This window comes from Astyanax mexicanus, chromosome 17 (assembly GCF_023375975.1).
Source record: "Astyanax mexicanus isolate ESR-SI-001 chromosome 17, AstMex3_surface, whole genome shotgun sequence".
NCBI lineage: Eukaryota > Metazoa > Chordata > Actinopteri > Characiformes > Acestrorhamphidae > Astyanax > Astyanax mexicanus.
The window spans coordinates 2009916-2034185 of NC_064424.1; the positions used below are offsets into that span (position 1 = coordinate 2009916).

Below are 24270 nucleotides of genomic sequence, written 5' to 3' on the forward strand. Positions count from 1 at the left end.
TTATATTTACTCAAAATAGATCTCTACCCAAAATAATTAAGTGAGTGCAAATTTACGGTGAAGAAAGCCCAGCGCAGTGCAAATTGAAAAGCGCTGCAAAAGCACAAAACACATCCATCAAAATTACAACACAGGCGCAGCAAAAAGAAAAACGCGCTGCAAATACAATCACAACACAACGGAAGTGAGTCACAACACAACGGAATTTTCCCGGGGGACCTTAAAAGATGCTGTACCAGCTGTATACAAAGGACAATAAGTGGCAAACAAGCTTCTGAAAAGTAAGTTATGTTTATTACCTGTGATTACCACGGTTGTGTGCATATTATTAAAAGTTCTGCTTCACAAAACGCCTTGTTTGCCACTTATTGTCCTTTGTACACATAGTGAAGTCCGAGACGTTACTGAAGACGCAGCTTAGCTGGTACAGTATCTTTTAAGGTCCCCCGGGAAAATTCCGTTGTGTTGTGACTCACTTCCGTTGTGTTGTGGTTCTATTTGCAGCGTGTTTTTCTATTTGCAGCGCGTTTTTCTATTTGCAGCGCGTTTTTCTATTTGCAGCGCGTTTTTCTATTTGCAGCGCGTTTTTCTATTTGCAGCGCGTTTTTCTAGTTGCTGCGCCTGTGTTGTAATTTTGATGGATGTGTTTTGTGCTTTTGCAGCGCTTTTTAATTTGCACTGCGCTGGGCTTTCTCGGCCACCGTACAAATTGTTTAAAATTACCTCAGATTAAGTGAGTAGATTGTATTTAGTTTTTATAATTCTAAAACTAGTAAAATATATATATATATCTATATATATATCTATCTATATATATATATATATATATATATATATATATATATATATATATATATATATATATATATATATATATATATCAAAACTAATAGCAATTGGTTTTTAATCAGTCCTTACAATTATTGTACATAGTCTGGTTTATGTTTATAGACTGTATATGGTTTATGTTTAACTGGCCATCAACATTCAACATAAACTGGACTTTTTGTATATATATATATTTGTATATATATATATATATATATATATATATATATATATTTTTTTTTTTCTGTCTGTGTCTGTGCAGGTGTTTGGAAATTAAATGTCCTGGTTTTACATATGTTATATATACACTTCTTAAAATTACTTGATTTATGTGAAGTTAACTTAATTTTTGTGAATTGTTCAAGCTCATGTTCGCTATAGAAAGTGTTAATGTGGGATTTAAGTTTAGATACCTGATAGATTAGAAGAAAATATGGCAGATTCAACAGGTTTAATTTACATTTAATATATGAAGAGTTTGAAATGTACTTTCCTGGCAACTTAAATTGCCAGTAATACTTTTACTACATTTTATAGTTCATTTTTTAAAGCATGTCAGGGTGTGTAAAAGTGAAAAATGGAAAACGTGGCCTTTTAAACAGAGTTCTCGCTCAACCACCATATGGAAACCCACTAAACACTTCAGAGTCTTGGTGAGAGCTGGCTTTCAGAAAGCGTAGAGCAGATTTCAGCTCTTCAGTTCTCTGCCAGGTTCAGTAGGTTGTGTGGATTGAGCAGTAAACTGAGCTGGACACTCGCCCTACAGCACAGGAAGTGAATCCCCCAGGCGTAGGAGGGTGAATCCATTGGCAAAAACTACAGAAAATACATGTAAATTGAGACATATATGCCTATATTAAGCAAAAACATCATAAGTGAAGTAAGACTTTAAAGTGGCAGTTGGAGTACGGGAAGGCCACTGCTGGGAGTTAATGAAGCGATAATGAAGGAATAGAGCGAGTCTGAAGCTGTGGAGCATGACGTGAACCCAACACGGGCTTGGCGCTGGCTGTTTGCAAGCTTTCTTGTGCATCTGCTTCAGAAGAGGCTACCTTCTAGGACCATTCTAGTACCATACAGACAGAGTTGATGCAGTGTGCGGAGTATGGTCTTTAACCTCTGCAGCAATGTTGGCAGCACTCATATGTCATTTTTTTTACTCTAAACATGTGGATTCTACTTCTTTGGTCGACCCTGGGGAGGAATGTTCTAAGTGGAACCTGTTCTGGAAAACTGCTGTATGGTCTTAATCATCGTGTTTCTGATGCTTAATAACACCAAAAATAAAAATACGCCTTATTGCCTTAAAATGGGATGATTTCACTTGCAAAAATAAATTGTTTTGCAGTGTAATGAGTGTAACGCATTTCTGAGGCGACGCTACTCTGAGGCTTTCTTGTGCATCAGCTTCAGAAGAGGCTACCTCCTAGTAACCCTAAGCACTCACACATATATTTTTTAAAGTCAATCTTTGGATTTAACGCTGAACCTGTGACTTCTTTGGTCGACCCTGGAGAAGAGTGGAAACCATCCTCAAAAACTGCTGTATGGTCTTGTCCATTGTGCTGTACCTTCGTTTAAACTTCTTTTAGTCTAGGCTCCATCTTTATTGAGAACAAGACTTCTGTGTCTGATGCTTAATAACACAAAAATCCTTATCAGAGAAAACATATTACAAGATTTATTGCCTTGAAATAAGATAATTTCACCTACTAAGATTTTTTTTTTGCAGTTTAACACATGTATCATGATGTGGACCCACTGGCTGTTTGCAGACTTTCTTGTGCATCAGCTTCAGAAGAGGCTACCTCCTAGGACAGTGCCATGCAACCCTACGCACTCACACATCTGTTTTTTAAAAGTCAATCTTTGTATTTCTTAGTTGTTTCTGATGCCTAATTACACAAAAATTCTAATCAGAGTGAAAAATAATATTTATTACCTTAAAATACGATAATTTCACTTGCTACAATCTAGTTTTTTTGCAGTGTAATGAGTGTAAGGCTCTTCTGAGGCGACACTACCTCTCCTCTGCGTCATAAACAGCCAGAGTGGGCATTAATCAGGAGTACGGGGAGCGTTGGTGGATAGGAGGGCAATTATGGAGGACGTTAAGGCCACTGCTGGGAGTTAATGAAGCGATAATGAAGGAATAGAGCGAGTCTGGAGCTGTGGAGCATGACGTGGACCCAACACGGGCTCGGCGCTGGCTGGCCGACTCGTCGTTTCCGGCAGACGTAATTAAGCACAGCGTGTCCCTCATCAACCACGCTTACTCGCTTAGCTGTGGAGCTCACACACACACACACACTTCTATACACACTTATAGAGTATACACACTCATACTCATACACACCATACATCCCCCTCTCCCTGGTGAGATGTTCTTAAAGCATTCATCCGTTGTGCCTTAAAGAATAAGCTTCATCCCTCATTGACTCCGCTGGCTATCCCCCGCAGGTGTTCAGTGGCGCCCCCCGATACCACCGCCACTGCCGTCGCTCGCTCTGAACCCGCCTGTACGCCGGAGCCGCCGCAGCACAGGATCAATTTATTTGTGCCATTAGAGCTCTCAGAGCCGAAAGGCTTCCGGTGTGAAATAGTCTACTGCATTGCAGATAAAGCTCCGGCATAATCGCGCTGTCGGAGCCGCTTTTAACCCCTCCAAACCGCCGGCGCGAGCCCCCCGACACCGCCGGCGCTCACAAAAGCACAGCATAATTCCCTATTAATTATTTCACACTTTGAAGCAAGTTTATTGAAGCAGGCAGATGAATTCTGCTGAAGGCGCAGTCTCCCAACCTTCAGTCAATACCACATTTTGTTTGTAAGCAAAAAGTAAGTTTTGTTATGATTTAATGAAAGAATTTAATGTTGGCGTTAAGTTAGCGCTGTGTGTGGACTCCTACGCAAAAGTGTAATATAACAAAATATGTGCATACTGTAGAGTGATCCAATGGTCAGTGTTGGGCATATTACTTTGAATAAGTAATTATCTATAGTTACTAGTTACTTCTCCAAAAAAGTAACTGAGTTACTAACTGAGTTACTGCACTATAAAAGTAACAAGTTACCAGTAAAAGTAACTATTGCGTTACTATTGCGTTACAGTTACAGTCAGAGTAATTAGTTAGATTACTCGTTACTGAAAAAAGTAACGGCGTTAGTAACACCGTTTATTTCAACGCTGGTACTCCCATCACTGATGATCGTTGGGAGATCGCTGGTTCGAATCCGGGTCATGCAGCTTGTACTGGCCAATCTCAGGCAGCTTTACTTAATTTTTTACAAGGTTTCTATGGTTTCAAAACTCATGTGGCATTTAAAAAGCGTGTTTAAAATCAAGTCAACTCTTTTTTTGATTCCTTTGACTTTCTCTCATAAAATGTTCTCTTAAAGAAATGTTTGACTGCATGTTCAAATAATCAATATTTATGACAAAAAAAACAATCCTGTATCTGGAACTCACTCCTGTTACTTTTTATGTTTTGAGTAACAGGACTGAAAGTAACAGGACTGAGTTTTTAGAATAGAATTAGCAAAAACATTAAAACCATCTAAATGGCGGCTAATATGCTAATAGCATGAGAACACTGAGCACATTCTTGCGTTCTTTTCCCAAAAACTTGTATTTTAAATATAAACCAATAAGATGTAAGAATTAATTTAGGTAACAGGACTGAGTGTTGAGATTGAGCTCCTCAGTCATCGTTACAATAAGATCAAATATACAGAAAAAAAACTAAATTTAGGTTTTTCCATGATCTTCCGAAGAGCCAGCTGATGATGTCACTTCCTGTTGTAGATTTGACTTCCTGTAATGTGTAATGGGGGGTAATGTGTTACGATAACAGGACTGAGTGAAACCACAACACAGGGACACAACTAAAATGTGTATTTTAACTTAAATATTATGGATTTATTCTGAAAAAAATATTTATAAGGAAGGATTTTAAGAAAATATATTTCATGGTAAAGTTTATAAGAAAGAGTTTTGTATGTAGTTTTTTTTATTAATGTTTTAAATTACATATCTTACTTTTGCAATTAGTTCAATGTAAACAACACTATGATTAATAACAATAAAATGTATTTTAAAGTTATTTTGTGTGCACATTTATACATATACAAATATCCAATAACTGTTTTAATGTTCAATGTAGAAAATAAATATAATATAATATTATATAATATAATATAATAAACAGTATCCATACAAACACTGTTAATATAGGGATATACGCACTCTAAGCCACTATATGCCATATATAGTGTTTGTGTGTGGGCAGTCCTTCATTCACAGTGTCAGGAATACCCAGGCAGGGAGACGAGGAGGCGGACACAAGTGCAGATAGGGTGAAAATAAATAATAATTTAATAAATAAATAACAAGAAAACAAGGAACAAGTAACATGAAACAAAGATACACAAATAGCCAATAACAAATCAAAGAACCTAAACTAAACCAACTAGAGATAATAAATAAACAAACAGGGAATATATATATACAAGGAATAAACTAGGAATCAACACAAACAGGGTATATACAGGGAGCTAGGGAACAAGAAATAAAACAAGAAACTAGAAATAAACAAGGAAATAAACTATAAACGAGAAAACAAGAAATAAACAAGGAACCAAGGCTAAGAGAGAACAAGGAAACACTGAGAAAAGCTATTAAACACTGAGAGAGACAAACGACAGGTGAAGGTGCAAAGACCGACGGAGACAAAGTGGCAGAGGAGGGCTATTTAAAGAAACAGGAAACACACTATAATTAGAAACACCTGGGGAAGGGGCGGAGCAACAAATGAGAAACAGGTGGAAAAGTACTGAGACGGGAGACACAGGGGAGCACAGGTCACGTGGGGAAGACACACAGACACGAGACGAGACCAGGATGTGACACACAGCATGTGCAGGAGATAAACTGTCTCCACGTTCTCCTCCTACGCTACAAGCTAATTATCTCATTCTGGAAGCGGCTGATGTTTGGTTTTGATGCTTTATGTTCACACAGGTTTTAGCCTCTGAGCTACTTTGTGTTTTTTATCATCACTCTCTTTTTCACTCTTTTGATTTGATGCTGAAAAGGCAGAAAGCTGATTACTGTGGGAAGATTGCGTGTATAGGAGATAACGAGGGTATAGTTTACAGTAATTCAGCAGTGTAGACTGTACACTGCCTTATTGTACACTATAATCACTTCCTGTTGTTGTAGGTGTTTATTTACACTAAATTCAGTGCTTCCTTTACAAGCTGGGAGAATTCACTGACACTGTTTATTGTACTACATAAAAAAAAAAAGATTTAACAAATCAGAATTTAAATTAGTACAGTACAGTGGCATCTCAATTCACCCACAAAGAAATGCAAAATATATTATACCGCAGTTAGTACCGACACTGCGATGTGATCGGCCGAGAGGTGTGCTGTGATTGCCGTTATCAGCCGGTAATGCACTGTAAGCAAAGCTCTCCATGTATTACTCCGCTACATACAGGTAACCTAGCAAAGATGCAGCGCTTACAAGCCAAATACAAACCAAATGCAATGTCATTATGCACCATTGGGTCTCATAGATACAGTGCAGAAATGTCAGGTCTCCAATAGGCGACACAGACAAAGACGTAAATAAGCCAAATAAATAATACATAATTATTACACATTATCAGCCACCAATATCAGGTTAAGAGTTGTTATTATTAAAATAAAAGCTTAAGTGTATATATTTTCCAGTTAATATCAGGTATTTTAGGCTGAATGTAAAATAGGGGACTTTTGTATTACTGTACTGTGGTTCCATATATGTTCAGCACCTCCAGGAACTCCTTCAAGACGCTAAGAAAATCTGATCTGTCGTATCTAAAGTATAAATTATACTGGTTTGTTTAAAGGTTTCATTCCATCGTTTTTTCATTTATTTTTAAATGTCTAGTTTTGGTCTCTAGTATGAATGAATGCTTTGTGAGCTGTTTTTTTTCCGGGGATCCAGTATAACACTGCTTTAATCCGGTGGAGGAGTGGGCAGGGGGGAGAAACGATACCATTTCAGCTCTTGCTCATGAATATTCATACATGCAAACATTATATTGCCTCTGATTGATTGGCTAACAGCACTGCGACACCAGGAGGCAGCAAGACGGACAACAGTTAGAAACGTTTAAAAATAAAGAGATTTTTACACTAATAACAGTCTTTACAATGTCATATGTTACTTTTTAACATGTGTAATAATGCCCTGCTAAGTGCAGTTCAGCCACTGACCTAGTCTTAGAGTCTCTGTAAAACACCAAATCCACCGGAGATCCTATTTAAACCTATAGTTTCTATAGTTTCTTACACACAGGTGGGTAGAGTCCAGGTACAGAAAGTAAATATAAATCCACCCCAGGATGGATTTTGACTTTTAACTAAACATAACTGTTCTAAACATCTAAACACCTACCTATCTCAATTGTACTTGGCTGGTGGTGTTTTTCCTCCATAGACTAATTCTAACCATTTGTTTCTTAGCTCTGAATTACTGGGTAAAGTATATAAACACTGATGTGTTATTCGCACAAATAACACAGGAATGAACTGCATGCTGTTTCTAGCGCTGTTAGTTATCTCCTATCTGACGAGGTGTTTTATAAATATATATATATATATACACACACACACACAGACCTGTATGTGTGTGTGTGTGTGTGTGTGTGTGTGTAGGTCACAGTCGCGATGTGAAGTGTTCGCTAGATAATTAAACCCAGAGGGAGCAAAAGCACAACCCAGCCAATACACTGAAAATACACACTTACACACACACACACTCTCAATACCCTCAGCATTACAACACTATCATTTCTATAACAATAAAGTTCTCAGTTGAGCTGTTTTCCCAAATGCAAATGACAGAAGCAAAAAATATATGAGAAAATAATGTTGTCTTTGTTTTCGCCTCTGGCTTTATCATTTATAACAGACTCTCCTTCACCCGCCAGCAGCACACAGACGGGGGAACAGCGGCGTCTAAATCTAATCCGAAGCAGGACGGGAAACTTCGTACGCGTTTATTAGAGCTCCTCCGTCAGCACTTCCTGATTATTCTTATTCCTTCATCTTCTTCATCTTTTCCTCTTTTGTTATACGATGTTTTCAAAGCCTGATTGTTTTCTATAAGGCATCTGTCAGCAATGCATACAGAACAGGAAATAGCTAACACTGATATATCAATATCGGGGTACAGAGATATTTATATAATATATATTAAAAGAGTTTTTCAAGTTTAGTTCAGTGTTTTGCACTGGTCGTCCATTAAAAGATAAAGTCCCGCCCCCATCAAGAGGAGAAAGAGCCAATCAGCTTGCTGTAGACGTTACGAGCGGCAAAGGGTCAAAGGGTCAGTGTGCTAGTGTATAAGCCCTGCCCCTCTAGAAGTGGAGATCTGCTTTTTTTATCTATTATAGACGCCTCATAGATGCTGAACTAACACTCAAATCAATGTCTTTAAATGAAGAAAATATAGAAAAATATAGAAACTTAACCTACACCTAACCATGACCATGAATCAACCCTTACAGAGCTCCTGAATGGACGTGGTGTATTTATTTTTTGTTCATAAAAAGTGGTGAGCACCAGATACTAAGTGGTAAGCACCAGTAACTAAGTGGTAAGCACCACTTTCTAAATGGTGAGCACCAGTAACTAAGTGGTGAGCACCAGATACTAAGTGATGAGCACCAGTAACTAAGTGGTGAGCACCACATACTAAGTGGTGAGCACCAGTAACTAAGTGGTGAGCACCAGTAACTAAGTGACTATAGCTAACATTAGCTAAAACATTCCCCACTAAAATAAAGTAGTTAACATTAGCTACCCTAGCTAGCTAACAACATTGTTTCACTGTGGAACATATGCCAGTTTAAACTATAGCTTGTTAGCTACCATTATCTGGTGCTCACCATTTAGTATGTGGTGCTCATCACTACTATCTGGTGTGCACCACTTAGTAAGTGGTGCTCACCACTTACTTTCTGGTGCTCACCACCTACTATCTGATGCTCACCACTTACTATCTGGTGCTCACCACTCAGTATGTGGTGCTCACCACTTACTACCTGGTGCTCACCACTTAGTATGTGGTGCTTACCAGCTGCTATCTGGTGCTTACCACTTAGTATGTGGTGCTCACCACTTGCTATCTGGTGTTCAAAACTTAGTATGTGGTGCTCACCACTTACTTTCTGGTGCTCACCACCTACTATCTGATGCACACCACTTACTATCTGGTGCTCACCACTCAGTATGTGGTGCTCACCACTTACTACCTGGTGCTCACCACTTACTATCTGGTGCTCACCACTTAGTATGTGGTGCTTACCAGCTGCTATCTGGTGCTTACCACTTAGTATGTGGTGCTCACCACTTGCTATCTGGTGTTCAAAACTTAGTATGTGGTGCTCACCACTTATCTGGTGCTCACCACTGACTATCTGGTGTTCACCACTAAGTATGTGGTGCTCACCACTGACTATCTGGTGCTCACCACTGACTATCTGGTGCTCACCACTTGCTAGCTGGTGCTCACCACTTAGTATGTGGTGCTCACCACTGACTATCTGGTACTCACCACTTGCTATCTGGTGCTCACCACTTAGTATGCGGTGCCCACCATTTAGTATGTAGTGCTCACCACATTTGACGTAAAAAAGAAATGCACCACGTCCCTTCAGGAGCTCCGTAAAACCTTAAACCCAACACTAACCCAATATTTTAACCTAAACCTTAAATCTAACCCTGAAGCTTGCCTTAAAATGTTAAGAATAGGGTTTGGGTTAGAGTTGGGTGCAGAGTTTTCAATTCTTCTAAGGGTTCTTTTGTACTTAATAGACATTCAGTTGAATGGTAGTTAAGCATCCATGAGACATGAGACAAATGGACCATCCAAAAAAAGTGATATCACTGAATCAGTTTTAGCATCATTGGGGTGTAATAAGGCAGTTATAAAGGGTTAATAGGAGCCCTGATATACAATGAATACAGAGTACAGGACACACGTTTTATAACACACTTAACAATTTTCTTCCTACATATCACTGAGTTAGGTGGGTTTTAAATTGACGGCTCTTCGACCGGCTGGTTCAGTATTGGTTATAACATGCCCTCATCCACTTGGCCTTGCCATTTGTCCTTGTCCTGAAGTGAAGTTGATTATACGAGTCTCTGAGGGCCGAGGGACCGAGCTGGACTTCAGCAGAAATCACTGCGGCCTGAAGATTTCACTTTTTAAATAAAATAAAAAAACGATGGACAAAACTGTAAATAAACCATGAGTGCAAACGACTTTCAAATAATTCATGTAATGTTCAGTTTAATGTGGATTAAAATGTAACACAGGCTTTTTTTATTTAGTTAAACTGATTTGTTAATGCAGTTGAAGCAACACTGTATATTGAATATTTCCGCATAAAAAAACTCTTTTGATGCTTTACTGAGAGTAATATTACTATTCTATTTTATTCTATTCTACCCTATTCAGTACCTTCAGTGCCATGAACAAGTATCTCTCCCTGATTCCAGATTTCCTTAGTTTTTGCTCTATTATCACACTTACATGTTTAACATTATCAAACACATTTTAATGTCAAATAAAGATAACCTGAGTAAATATAGAAAAAACAGTTTTTAAATTATTCATTTATTAAGTGGAAAAAAATCTATTTTTGACCAACAAAAACACAAAGAGCCGTCTCACTTTTTGGAAGGTGTGTTGCCTGTTATATCAGTTTTACATATAGTTGATGGAAGTACATGCTGTATACATGAAGAAGGTGTTGCTTATTAAAAACAGTGTTTTTTAATAAGCTTCTTCTGCACTTTTTAAGTTATTAATGCCTCGTTTTAAATGTCAGGGCTCTTCAGATTCTAGTAATAAAGTGTGGAGCTACTTTGAGTCTGCACTGGACAAATGATGAGTTAAATTTACTTTTAAAAAACTTTTGCAACTTTCTGCATTTGCTTTTTTTAAGTAAATTTAATTTCATGTAAATTTAAGTAACTTCAACTTGGTTTCAAGACTTAATCATAAGAGTAAATAAGTGAACTAAATCTTTGAGATTATGTAAATATTTGAATGTGTTTCACCTAAAAATATTAAAATATTTCAATATTATATTTAAAAAGAAATTGTGAATATTGATGAATATAATGGATTAATAATTTAATATATGAAATTGTATGTATATTGCAAAGAATTGTAAAAGAAAAGAATATGTTACTTATTTTGCTACAATCTATGTATTATAGCAAAATACTGTAAGTCGCTTTGTACAAAAGCGTCTGCCAAATGTAATGTAATCTGTTACATGTTGTTACATTATGTAAATGTCATTTATTTTGATACATGTTGTTACAGTATGTGTATGTTACATTATTTATTTTGTAACATTCTATTACATTTTGTAACATTATGTATATGTTATTTATTTTTGCTACATTCTGTTACATTTTGTTACACAATATATAAATGTTACATTATTTATTTTGTAACATTCTATTACATTTTGTAACATTATGTATATGTTATTTATTTTTGCTACATTCTGTTACATTTTGTTACATTATATATATGTTACATTATTTATTTTGTTACATTATGTATATGTTATTTATTTTGATACATGTTGTAATGTATACGTTACATTATTTATTTTGTTACATTACGTTATACACATTTTGTTACATTATTATAATCTAAAAAGAGTTAGTGTGATATAAAAAGACTCATTACATTTGCGAAAGGGAAGCTGTGCACTGACTGTATGGGTTTATATTAGTGGTTGGGCTCGTCTGATTGGCTCTTACCTTTACGACAGCCTCGTCGGTGGAGCGGCACTCCACGGACTCCGTCACGTCGGTCACCGCCCCGTCCGTTCCCACGGTAACCACCTTGACGGGGATGGCGACGGTTCTCCCGGTGAGCGCGGCGGTGTTGAGGATCTCTGTCTCCTGCACACAGAGAGCAGATCAATCAGCCCGATTTAATGCAGGATAATTCACTAATCATTATTCACAACTATTCATCATACTGTCAGCTCCCGCTCCCCCGCGCCCGCGTTCAATCATCTGATTAACCCAACCACTCACATCATTCAATTACCATCTACTGTACAGTGATTGGAGGAGACACCGGGGCCACGCCTTCCTGACCTCAGGCCCGTCCTGCAGTACTGACGCGTCCTGATATATAGTATATAGAGTATACTGACTGTTTACATTACTGCAGGACTAATGCATTTTTATTTATGTATTAATAAACTTTATTAAAGAGGATTACTGAGAGCCACACACCATCAATAAACACCGTTTATACTATAACACTATACTAAATACTGTAGGCGTGTGACATATTTATCATACACAGTATACTGTGCTTCAGTTTTACTCGGATTTAAAAAGTCTGTATGGTGATAATAGCAGTTATAATTCTGTATGTTCACCTTTGAATGGCTTAAAAAAACTAAAACTAAATGAAGGTTTTGGAGTGGCCTAGTCAAAGTCTAGTGATGATTGAGGTGCTGTGGATAAAACACATCTTAAAAAAGCTGTTTTTGCTGGAAAATCCTCCAATGTGTCTGAAATAAAATGATTCTGTAAGAGTGGAACTAAATTTCTCCACAGAGATGTGGAACGATCAAGTGTAAAATTAAAAGTAATTTTAATCTACAGGGCCGAACCAACAGATGTAAAAAAAAAAAAAATACAAGCAAAAGTAAAAACCAGAGACAAGCCTAACCAATACATCAGAGCCAAATACACAGTCCAAAAAGGATGAACGGTAGACAAATGGGTCAGAAACCAGAGCTAAATACCAAAGTAAACTAGGAAAAAGGGGCAAGAAAACAAAATCAGAAAGAAACGGTAGACCAAAAATAGATTTTAGGTCTTAGACAATTAAAAAAATAACGTTTAGCATGTAGCTGAAACAACAGGAGCAATACTTTACGAAAGGTAGACTGGTATATATACACAGTAAAATAGCTGAAAGTAATCAAAACTCAGGTGAGGCTGATCTGCCAATCTGGTGCACATGACGGAGAAGTGCATTCTGGGAATTAGAGTTTGTGAAAACTCTGGGAAAAGTCTGTAAAGGAATTGGAAGGTGTTTGGGGGGAAATTAAATTAAAATTAAATTATCATTTAAAAATATCAGTTCTGATGCTGTCAGTCTGCCTGCTCTTTACTTTACAACAAAGACTCCAATTCCCAGCATGCTCTCTTACCAGACTTCCCTGACTCAGCTGATCATGTGACTCTACAGCGTTAACGCTCACCAAACTTCTGATTGCCCACACCTGGTCTGCCTTGTATTAATTTCCCCATGTTTCTATTGTTCCCTCGCCGGGAATTGAATTTATTATTTATTGTGAATCTTTAAAGGTATTTTATGCACAAACTGAATATCTTGTACTTTATTTCTGTGGTAGATGTTTTTGCTACATTGTTGCTACTTTATTTCCTTAATTTTCATAATTTTTTACATTTTGCTACATTATGTATGTTGCAGCATTTTTATTTTGTTACATGTTGTTACTTGTTGTTACATAATGCATGTCACATCATTTATTGTTACATTTTGTTACATTATGTGCATGTCACGATTTATTTTGATACATTTAGTTACATTATGTATTTAAATAATTTTTCCATTCAATTTTATTCATATAGCACTTTTTACAACAAAAGGTGTCACAAAGCAACTTTACAGAATGTTTATGTTACATTATTATAGTTTTGTTACATGTTGTTACATTATTTAGTTTGCTACATTCTGTTACATGTTACAATTTGTACATGGCACATCATTTATTGTTACATTTTGTTACACTATGTTTATGTCACATGATCTAATCTGTTACATTTTGTTACACTATGTATATGTACATTACATTATTTATTGTTTCATTCTGTTGCATTATGCATAATTTATTTTGTTACATGTTGTAACATTGCACGCATATTACGTTATTTGTTCTGTTACATTTAGTAATGTTATGCATGTTTTCTTACATTCTGTTACATGTTATTACATCATGTGTGATTATATGTATGTTGCACTAGTTAGTTTGTTACATTTTGATTCATTATCTATATGTTACATCATTTGTTTTGTTACATTTTTTTAAATACAAAAATAGTCTTGTTAAGTTTGTTGTTGTTCACAAAAATAGACAAAAGTTTACGGATTTCTTTGTTTCTGCTAAATGTATGAAACTGCACACTTGCGTGAAATACGACTACAGCATTTACTTAATTATTTATTTGAACAGAATATCATTATCACAGAAATATTGTGATATTATTCGCCCAAATCTATAAATATTAATACTCCTCTGTTTTCTCTCTCAGAACTACTTCAGCTCTTTGCATGCTGGATTTCACGTGATGATGGAAACGTTCCTCTGAGATTCTGCTTCACGTCGGCATGATTGTGTCACACGATTCCTGCAGGATTTCCTTCTTCTGCTCTACTAAATCCCTGAGGTGTTTTACAGGATTCAGACTGGATACATGATGAAGATCCCTGAAGAGCACTGAACTCATTGTGATGTTAATGAACCCAATTTGAGATTGAGTTTTTTATTTAGAAGATAATGGATAATGTGGGTAATAAAAAGATCAACAGCAGTACACAATTAAATGTCATCTCGTAGTATTGTGTCCCATGACTTTTGCCATGTCCCACATAAGCTAAAGAATGCTGCTCTGATCTGTGGGATACACAAGATAACACCTCAGAACTTATACAGACGTGAGTACTCCAAAGCAGTCGTTTGAGAAAGTACTTTATGATCAGTTTACACTCTGCACATAGGCGTCATGATGCTCATTGCTATCTTACACCCCACCAACAAACAGTCTAATTTCACTCTGGTCTGGAAATGAGGTGTGTTCAGGTACATTTCTGGAGTTTTGCTTGTTTATCTTGGTAACAGAAAACACAGGAGCTCCACTGACTGAATATAACCTAGACAAAGACAGTCAACAGTTAGACATTCATCGCTATTTTGTTAACGTTTACATCAACAATAAACAGAATAGTAAATAAAATAACATTGCTGTTCCCGTAAATGAGCTGCTGGAGCTCCTTCACAGCGTCAACCAGCAGCTCAGTTTCCTCTGCTGAGAAGAGTTTGTTGGACACGTCCAGGTAGCTGCACCGTTAAAATAGCAATCCACCAAAGTCAGAGCTCATCTGACTCTTAATAAAGAGAATGATGAGCAACAGAGAGACACTCTGATTGGATTATTATTTCATGTTACGCCCAAAATTTAAACTAAAACCACACCCATGATTAATTAAGAGAATTAGTGCATGACTTTTGCTTTTCATTTCAAGCCAAACAAAGTGTACTTTTCCCGCCGTTACGATAGCAAAGACACTCTGACAAACCCTCAATTAAGTTGCACGGATTTTACCAAATTGAAAACCTCTGGAATATAATCAAGAGGAAGATGGATGATCACAAACCATCAAACCACCAAACTGAACTGCTTGAATTTTTGCACCAGGAGTAAAGCAGCATAAAGTTATCCAAAAGCAGTGTGTAAGACTGGTGGAGGAGAACATGATGCCAAGATGCATCAAAATCAACTGTGATTGATTTTTTTTTGCAAATAAATAAATGCTCTAAATGACGATATGTTTATTTGGAATTTGAGAGAAATGTTGTCTGTAGTTTATAGAATAAAACATAAAGCAACAATGTTCATTGTACTCAAACTGCTCTCTTCATTTTTATTTCCCAGAGCTGTACGTGTACAAAGCAAAGGAGAAAAATGTGCCTTTATATTGCTACAATATTAAATATTCAAGCATAATATGTCCGAAATGAACTGCATATATGATGCGAGTTAATAAACCTATTAAAAAATGGAAATCACTGTGCCATCACTGAGCTTTAAACAAAAGAGACACTAACCCAAACTATTCCACACAGAGAAAAATGGAAATCCATAGGAGTCTGGAATAGTGTAATTTTGCTGTTCTGCATCCTTTCAGAACATCTTCAGACCCACGTCTGTGTCTATCAGCAATAAACGCAGTGATTGATTAAATAAGACCTTCCTACAAACATGCCTCTGAGACTCTGCTGCTAATTCACGGCTGTGGAGAAATTTCACGCAAAACTACCCGGAAAAACTTCAGCAAATTAGACCTAATCCCATTACTGAGCGTGTTAGTGAAACCAATTTAATAAAACCAGCAAAAAAACTCTAATTAAATCTAAATTATAGAGATTTCAGGGGTCTGTTTCTGATGGACGTGTTCAACCAACCCATTGCTGAAGCAGCTTGGGGAATATAATACTGTATATAATAATGAATTTAATAAACTATTAAACAATTGTTGAGAATATATAAGGTGAAGGAAAACTGTGAGAAACTATGTTTTTGCATGTTTTCTATTGTTGTATTATTGTAATTCTGATTTGAAATAGTTACATAATGTTAATTAGCTTTTAAACTATGCAATTCAATTCTGTACGTTTTTAAACATGACTTTTATTATATTTTGTAGAAGTTTATTGTTGCTTAAGCATTCCACTTTAAAAAAGATTTTTATGCTTTTTGAGTTTTTAAAGAAAATATTTAATATTTTTATGTTTTTAGTACTTTTCCTAAATTTTTACAAAACACAAATTTAACAAACAAGTAAATAAAGTAATTGAATGTGTTTTAATCCAATTTTTTACACTTTTTTACACTTACACACCATTAATCTATCATAGAATTTAAAAGGAATTAATAACATTTTACAAAAAGGGTACATTAATTAAACAATTAATTAATTACTTACATCTCAACTAATTATTAATTGACATTAGCTTTTAGTGTAATTTTTTTAATCGTCTTAAAGAGGACATATTAAGCAAAATTCTCTATCAGTTTTCTGTGAATCAGCTGAAAGAGTTTGGTGTCAGTAATCATCATTTGCTTCTATGAGCCGTTTAGATGCTCCTCCCTTATTATGACATCACAATAAACCAGCAAGCCTTAATAGAACCACCCTGGCTCCGCCCCTCACCCGTTTACCCCCCACCAGAGCACCACCCACTAGATCAGTTGAAGAAACTATCCCATTTCTTCAGACAGTACACAGCAGGATTAGCCAGCAGACTTCTTCTGAGGGAGGAATCTGTACCTAATGTCCGTGGCAACAAGCATAAACTAGCTTGTTTGTGTTTGGGCTTGTTTGCCATTTAGCACAAGCTAATTCCAACGTGTGGTAAAGGCTCAGCGTAAACATGGGGCGTGGCCAGCAACATCTTATTTGCATAAAAGTGACAGAGCCTTTAAATGGCTCGTTCTGAAAGGGACTGAAACTGGTAAGAATAGAGATGGTGAGATCTTTATCTTTAGTTGAAAGAACTTTATGAACATGTTTTGTATAGAACTATTCTAACTACTGTACTCTCTCTCTCTCTCTCTCTCAGACTCCGGCTGCTGATGGAGAAACAGCATGACCTACTGTACTCTCTCTCTCTCTCTCTCTCTCTCAGACTCCGGCTGCTGATGGAGAAACAGCATGACCTACTGTACTCTCTCTCTCTCTCTCTCTCTCTCTCTCAGACTCCGGCTGCTGATGGAGAAACAGCATGACCTACTGTACTCTCTCTCTCTCTCTCTCAGACTCCGGCTGCTGATGGCAGTTCCAAAGTCACCTTGTCCACTCATAACCCCTTACGACCTTCTTTTATTGTTAAAAATAAAAGCTTTTTTTATCTTATCTGAGTTCTAGCTAATTCTCAGACAAATTGAGCGTTAAATAATGATATAAATTAAGCTCAAATCGAGTAATTCATTAATTCAGAGTTTTAAAGCTGTAAATCTCCGCTCGGCTTCCATCCTGGAGTAGACGACTGCACCCAAACCTTCGCTCATCACGGCTTATTTTCAATAAAGCTCTTTTAAGACGGCTGAAGCGAGAGCTTCCGTCAGTCTTTAGTCGTCTTTTGTTCCTCACAGGAGGTTCCTTTCTTCCCGCTTTGTTGTTGGCCACGCCGCTCTTCTTTGGAGAAAACAGATAACATTATTTAATCCTGAACTGCGGATAATGGAATTTTAAGCTAGTTAATGGAACCACGCTTTTCCCCTTTTTCTCCTTAGGACGGCACTTCTGGCACTTTCGTCTGGAAGCCGAATCCTATTTCAATCAGGTTTTTTTTTATTCGTTTTTAGCACTCCACAATACCGAAGCGAAGATGAGCGCGGGGGTTTCTTCCTCTTCTTCTCCTGTTGTAACGCCACAGACGGGAGTCAGACGCTCACAGTAAAACCAAAACCAGGCTTTATTACAAGGTAGTGTAGTTAAATAACAAGCGTGAAAAAGTCAAAACCAGAGAGACAATAAACCAGAACATCAGCGCCGAATCACAAACCAAAAACCAGAAACCATGAGCCAGAAGCAGAGTTCAACAAACCAGGAAACCAGGAGAATCAGCAACATGACCTACTGTACTCTCTCTCTCTCTCTCTCTCTCTCAAACTCCGGCTGCTGATGGAGAAGCAGCATGACCTACTGTACTCTCTCTCTCTCTCTCTCTCTCTCTCAGACTCTGGCTGCTGATGGAGAAGCAGCATGACCTACTGTACTCTCTCTCTCTCTCTCTCTCTCTCTCAGACTCTGGCTGCTGATGGAGAAGCAGCATGACCTACTGTACTCTCTCTCTCTCTCTCTCTCTCTCTCTCTCAGACTCTGGCTGCTGATGGAGAAGCAGCATGACCTACTGTACTCTCTCTCTCTCTCTCTCTCTCTGACTCCGGCTGCTGATGGAGAAGCAGTATGACCTACTGTACTCTCTCTCTCTCTCTCTCTCTCTCAGACTCCGGCTGCTGATGGAGAAGCAGCATGACCTACTGTACTCTCTCTCTCTCTCTCTCTCTCTCTCTCTCTCTCAGGCTCAAGCTATAGAACAAATTGTCGCTGTCCAATAAAAAAAAACTCATCTCCAAAACAGCAACTTTACAGGAGAGAGAAACTTTCAATGGAAGTTTCAATGTAAATAGGGTTTATTTCAAGTCATTTTGAAGCGTTTCCATTGGTCCGTTCATCAAGAAATTTTGGCACAGTGTAAAGGACAGTTTGTCTGTTTAAATTATGTAGTAAACTAAAAATTGGCAAAAATGGAGATAAGTGTTTTTCATAGGACAGCGACGGAATATTACCTCCAGAGACGCGTTGCTACATGGTGGTGCAACTCAGGGTTGTTGGTTAACATCATCTAAAAAGGCCGTCATGCATCAATAAATAGACTTTTAAATAACATATTTAGTATATTATTATTTAACTGCCAATACTGACAGTATAATACTGGAGCAGTATAGGAGTAAACTCCGTAGCTCCAAGCCAACATACTGTGATCACTAGGAACACAGAATAAAGGTAACTTGCTCTTACAGCCTACAACACTGAGACCTGGCAACTAATCAACACATATTATATTGCTGCACGCCCAGGATAAGGTAGAAAGAGCATTGACACGTATAAAATCACATGTGATTGGTTAAAATCACATTTTTTCATTGACTCAACAAACATTTTTAAGTTTTTTTAGGTTGAAGTTCTCTGAACTCATTTTGTTGAGTTGTTCTGTTTAAATATATGCTGTAATTTCGATGCTCGTTTGGATACGAAATGATAAAAAGCCAAAAATGACGCTAGCCTCGGTGCAACTGAAGCTTTAAGGAATTGGAGTGCAATGCTGCGAGTTATCTATCGTTAGCTTTTGATTTCCTGTCAAAACATTCATCTTTGGGGACCCGGAAAATGACGCTGGTAAATATTCTGTTAAATGGGGTGGATGAAGAGTCATTTTTCCCCTTCCTTTCCATCTTTTCCTCTTCCTTTTCTTCTCGGCCTGCACTCCCACCCTTATTCTTTCTCCCTAAACGAATTCAGAGAAAGATTTCCGCCCCACTTTTCAGGCGTCTGACAGCGAGCCCATTCAGAGTTTGTTAAAAAATGAACAATGTAATTTTCAGTCAAGCCTGAAAGATTAACCGACAAATTAAGAAAAGCTGTCTCGAGGGAGGAGGACGGAAAGCCTGTCAGCGCAAAGCTACCAAGTTTGATGGAGCGAAATGCTCAGTAAAAGCCTCCTCTAGAGCTTTAGAGTGAGTGAGAGCCTTTTATATTCAGCTCTGAAAAAAATTAAATAAATGAAGAGAGCACTTCCGTTTCTGAATCAGTTTCTCTGATTTTGCTATTTATAGGTTTATGTTTGAGTAAAATGAACATTGTTGTTTTATTCTATAAACTACAGACAACATTTCTCCCAAATTCCAAATAACAATATTCTCATTTAGAGCATTTATTTACAGAAAATGAGAAATGGCTGTTAGTTAGTTTTCAGACCTCAAATAATGCAAAGAAAACAAAAAGTTCATATTCATAAAGTTTTAAGAGTTCAGAAATAATCAATATTTGATGGAATAACCCTGATGGTTTTTAATCACAGTTTTTTTTTTCATGCATCTTGGCATCATGTTCTCCTCCTCCACCAGTCTTACACACTGCTTTTGGATAACTTTATGCTGCTTTACCCCTGGTGCAAAAATTCAAGCAGTTCAGTTTGGTGGTTTGATGGTTTGTGATCTTCCTCTTGATTATATTCCAGAGGTTTTCAATTTGGTAAAATTAAAGAAACTCATCATTTTTAAGTGCTCTCTTATTTATTTATTTTTTTACAGAACTGTATATACTCAAATATATTCTATATAATATATATTTAAGTAATGTTCTAATCCATATTATCACAAGAAATACTCAACTACTGAAGATTAAAGAAGAAGAAAAGTGACTTTAAGAACTTTAAGAGAAATGAAGGTCAGTCTATATGAAAAATTGTAAGAACTTTGACAGTATCCTCATGATGAAACTGGCTCTCATTAGGGGCGCCCTAGAGCAAGAAACTGTTAACAGTTAACAGCCCCTCAGATAAGAGCACCTACATGCTTCTTCACAGAGTATTTTGGTTTGTTTTTAGTTACAGTTTTTAAGTTACTACATGATTTCTTATGTGTTCCTTCATAGTTTATAGGACATTTAGGACACGGGCCATTAAAGCAATCGATAAAAAGCGACGTAAAGTAAAGCAAAATTAAAGTAAACCAAAGCAGAAGCCAGAGGTCGACGCCGCTGTTCGCTCGGAAAGTTGAGCTTGCATAAGATGTAAGATCTGAGTCTCTGAGAGTCAAACGAGCGCTACGCAGTTTTCATGCATCTTGGCATCATGTTCTCCTCCACCAGTCTTACACACTGCTTTTGGATAACTTTATGCTGCTTTACTCTTGGTGCAAAAATTCAAGCAGTTCAGTTTGGTGGTTTGATGGTTTGTGATCATCCATCTTCCTCTTGATTATATTCCAGAGGTTTTCAATTTGGTAAAATCAAAGAAACTCATCATTTTTTTGTGGTCTATTAGTGGTGAATATATTTGAGTATATACAGTTCTCTTTTTTCACAGAACTGTATATACTCAAATATGTTCTATATAATATGTCTGAGAAATGTTCTAATCCATATTATCACAAACTATTATCAAGAACTACTCAACTACTCAAGAGTAAAAAAGAAGAAAAATGACTTTAAGAGAAATGAAGGTTAGTCAATCTGAAAAATTGTAAGAACTTTGACAGTATCCTCATGATGAAACTGGCTCTCATCAGGGGCGCCCTAGAGCAAGAAACTGTTAACAGCTAACAGCCCCTCAGATAAGAGCACCTACATGCTTCTTCACAGAGTATTTTTTTGTTTGCTTTCAGTTACAGTTTTTAAGTTACTACATGATTTCTTATGTGTTCCTTCATAGTCTATAGGACATTTAGGACACGGGCCATTAAAGCAACCAATAAAAAGCGACGCAAAGTTAAGCAAAGCTAAATTAAAGCAAAGCAAAGCAAAAGTAAACCAAAGCAAAAGCCAGAGGTCGACGCCGCTGCTCGCTCGGAAAGTTGAGCTTGCATAAGATGTAAGATCTGAGTCTCTGGGAGTCAAACGAGCGCTACGAACGCTAAGCAGCGCTAAGCTTGCTAATGCAAATTTTAAATATTTTTTTTTAATGCCAGTTTTCATATATTAATCAAATCCAAGAAATTGGGCTGTGGCAGCAGAGCCGGATGAGTTTGGCCGTAAAGCGCTAAGTTTGTGTGTAAAGCTGATAAGAAAGATGAGTAAATTCTGATCCCGTGTCATTAGTAGCAGAGCGCCGCACGGCTTCCATCATCTTAAATTCGCTTCCGAGCCGCGAGCGCCGGCTGGATCGGGCTCCTGAAGCAGAGCGGCTCCTGAAGCCCAGCATGCCTTCATTAGAGCTGCACTCCCTGCTTTCCCTGCTTTCGCGCCGAGGCCTGGGAGATGCGATGGCACGAGTTTGTGAGCGAGCTAATGCTTTGGGGGGAAGTTAGCATTCAGCACAGAGCAGCAGCACAATCTCCTTGCCCATCTGGCCTTGGGTCTAAAATTAAGTGAGATTTACTGTGTCAGTGGGACCGCCGCATGAATACGGTCGCCGTGAGAGCGAGCGACGGAAGCCAATGAGCTTCCCCCGCCCACCACCCGTCGCTTTCTCTTTCCTCCAGACCTTCACTCCCTCAGGTCCCTCAGGCTTTCTGCAGATGCTGGGGAGGCAGCGTGACCCTCGCCTTCCTTCTGGAGCTTCCGCCGGTGGCTCTTCGCTTTGCTTCTGCTGGAGCGGAACATGGCGGGGCGTCTGTGGAGGCCCCCGAAGCCCGGAGCCAGAAGCCAGAAGGACGAAGTCTCTAAGTTATTCATTCTTATGCATTCCTCTCGCGCCTGTGGCTCGGCGGTCGGTAAACACTCCACGGCTCCCCAGGCTGCTAGCTGCTAGATTCGCGTCTGCAATACATACTGTAGCTAGCTGAGCTTTGAGCAGGCGAAGGCTCCAGCTGAGCTTGGCCGGGGGCACACCAATTCACCGGCACTCCAGCACTCATCCTTAGAAAGCTCTAGAACATGAGACACGATCCTGAGAACCAGGAATCGATTAAAAAGGTCAATCAACCTCCAGGCAGTGGTGGTGGACACAGGCTTGGACGTTTGGAGGCTTGGCGTGTAGCGTGGCTCATTGCCATCATACACCCCGTCAACATTTTCCTCTATTTTTACGTCTTGCGCACGCGCCCTTATATGGAAGCCCATTCCCGCCACCTAAAAAAATAAAAAATAACCCACCACATTTTTTTATTATTATTATCTATCTTATATATTATTATTAGCGATCTCAATATTTTGACATACTAAGTCATTATTTTGAGATACTATCCCAATATTTTGAGATACTAAGTCCTTATTTTGACATACTAAGTCATTATTTTGAGATACTATCCCAATATTTTGAGATACTAATTCATTATTTTGAGATACTATCTCAATATTTTGAGATACTATTTAAATATTTTGAGATACTATCTAAATATTTTGAGATATTAAGTCAATATTTTGACATACTATCCCAATATTTTGAGATACTAAGTCATTATTTTGAGATACTATCTCAATATTTTGAGTTACTATTTAAATATTTTGAGATATTAAGTCAATATTTTGAGATACTATCCCAATATTTTGAGATACTAAGTCATTATTTTGAGATACTTTCCCAATATTGAGATATCCAAAATATTGAGAAAGTATCTTAAAATAATGACTTAGCATCTCAAAATATTGGGATAGCAATTTACTTAATAATAATAATAAAAGGATGTGCTGGATTTTTTTTTTTTTTAGGTGGTGGGAATGGGCTTCCATACCCTTAAATAGCGCTGGACTTTTGGAATATATTAATGCCGATGGGCGTGGTGGTCTGGAAATGACGTGTGTTCAGGTGCATTTCTTGGCAGCGGACAAAACACTTGCGCTACTGATCCGGTAAAACCCAGACTAAAGTCAACAGTCAGCCTAGCTACGTATTTTTTACATATTTATTTTATTTGTCTATAGTAAATGTCAGTTTTTATTTCTAATTTTTAAAATATTTTTAATCCCTTTTAAACAGTAAATTCTCAACGGCACTGTAAATGCTAATATAATATGAGCTGCTGGTGTATCTTGCGCTCTTAAAATAGGAATGAACAGAAGTCAGAGCGTACCTGCATCTTAAAGGGAATGACTACAGACACACTGATTGGTTTATTTCACGTTACGCCCAAAATTAACCACACCCATGAATAATTAAGGGTATTTAAACACGCCCTTTGTGCCGTTGGAGCTGCGCATGACAAGACGGTGGTACACACACAAAGCATTACAGTGTGGTACATCAGATTACCATAAACATGTAATGCACCCTATTATACCCTGTGGAAATTAGTGACTCTTGACTTGACTCTGTGACTATCCATCTTCCTCTTGATCATTTTCTCATCATTTTTAGTTTA

General features: G+C 37.6%; 1 protein-coding gene across 1 annotated transcript in view; it reads right to left on the reverse strand.

The window, feature by feature from the left end:
- Positions 1-24270, reverse strand: part of si:dkey-112m2.1 (transmembrane protein 132D) — a 337783-nt gene that overhangs the window by 38773 nt on the left and 274740 nt on the right. The window contains exon 5 of the mRNA XM_049466738.1: positions 11674-11817. Coding sequence (XP_049322695.1) covers positions 11674-11817 — 144 coding nt within the window. The remainder of the gene's footprint in view (positions 1-11673; positions 11818-24270) is intronic.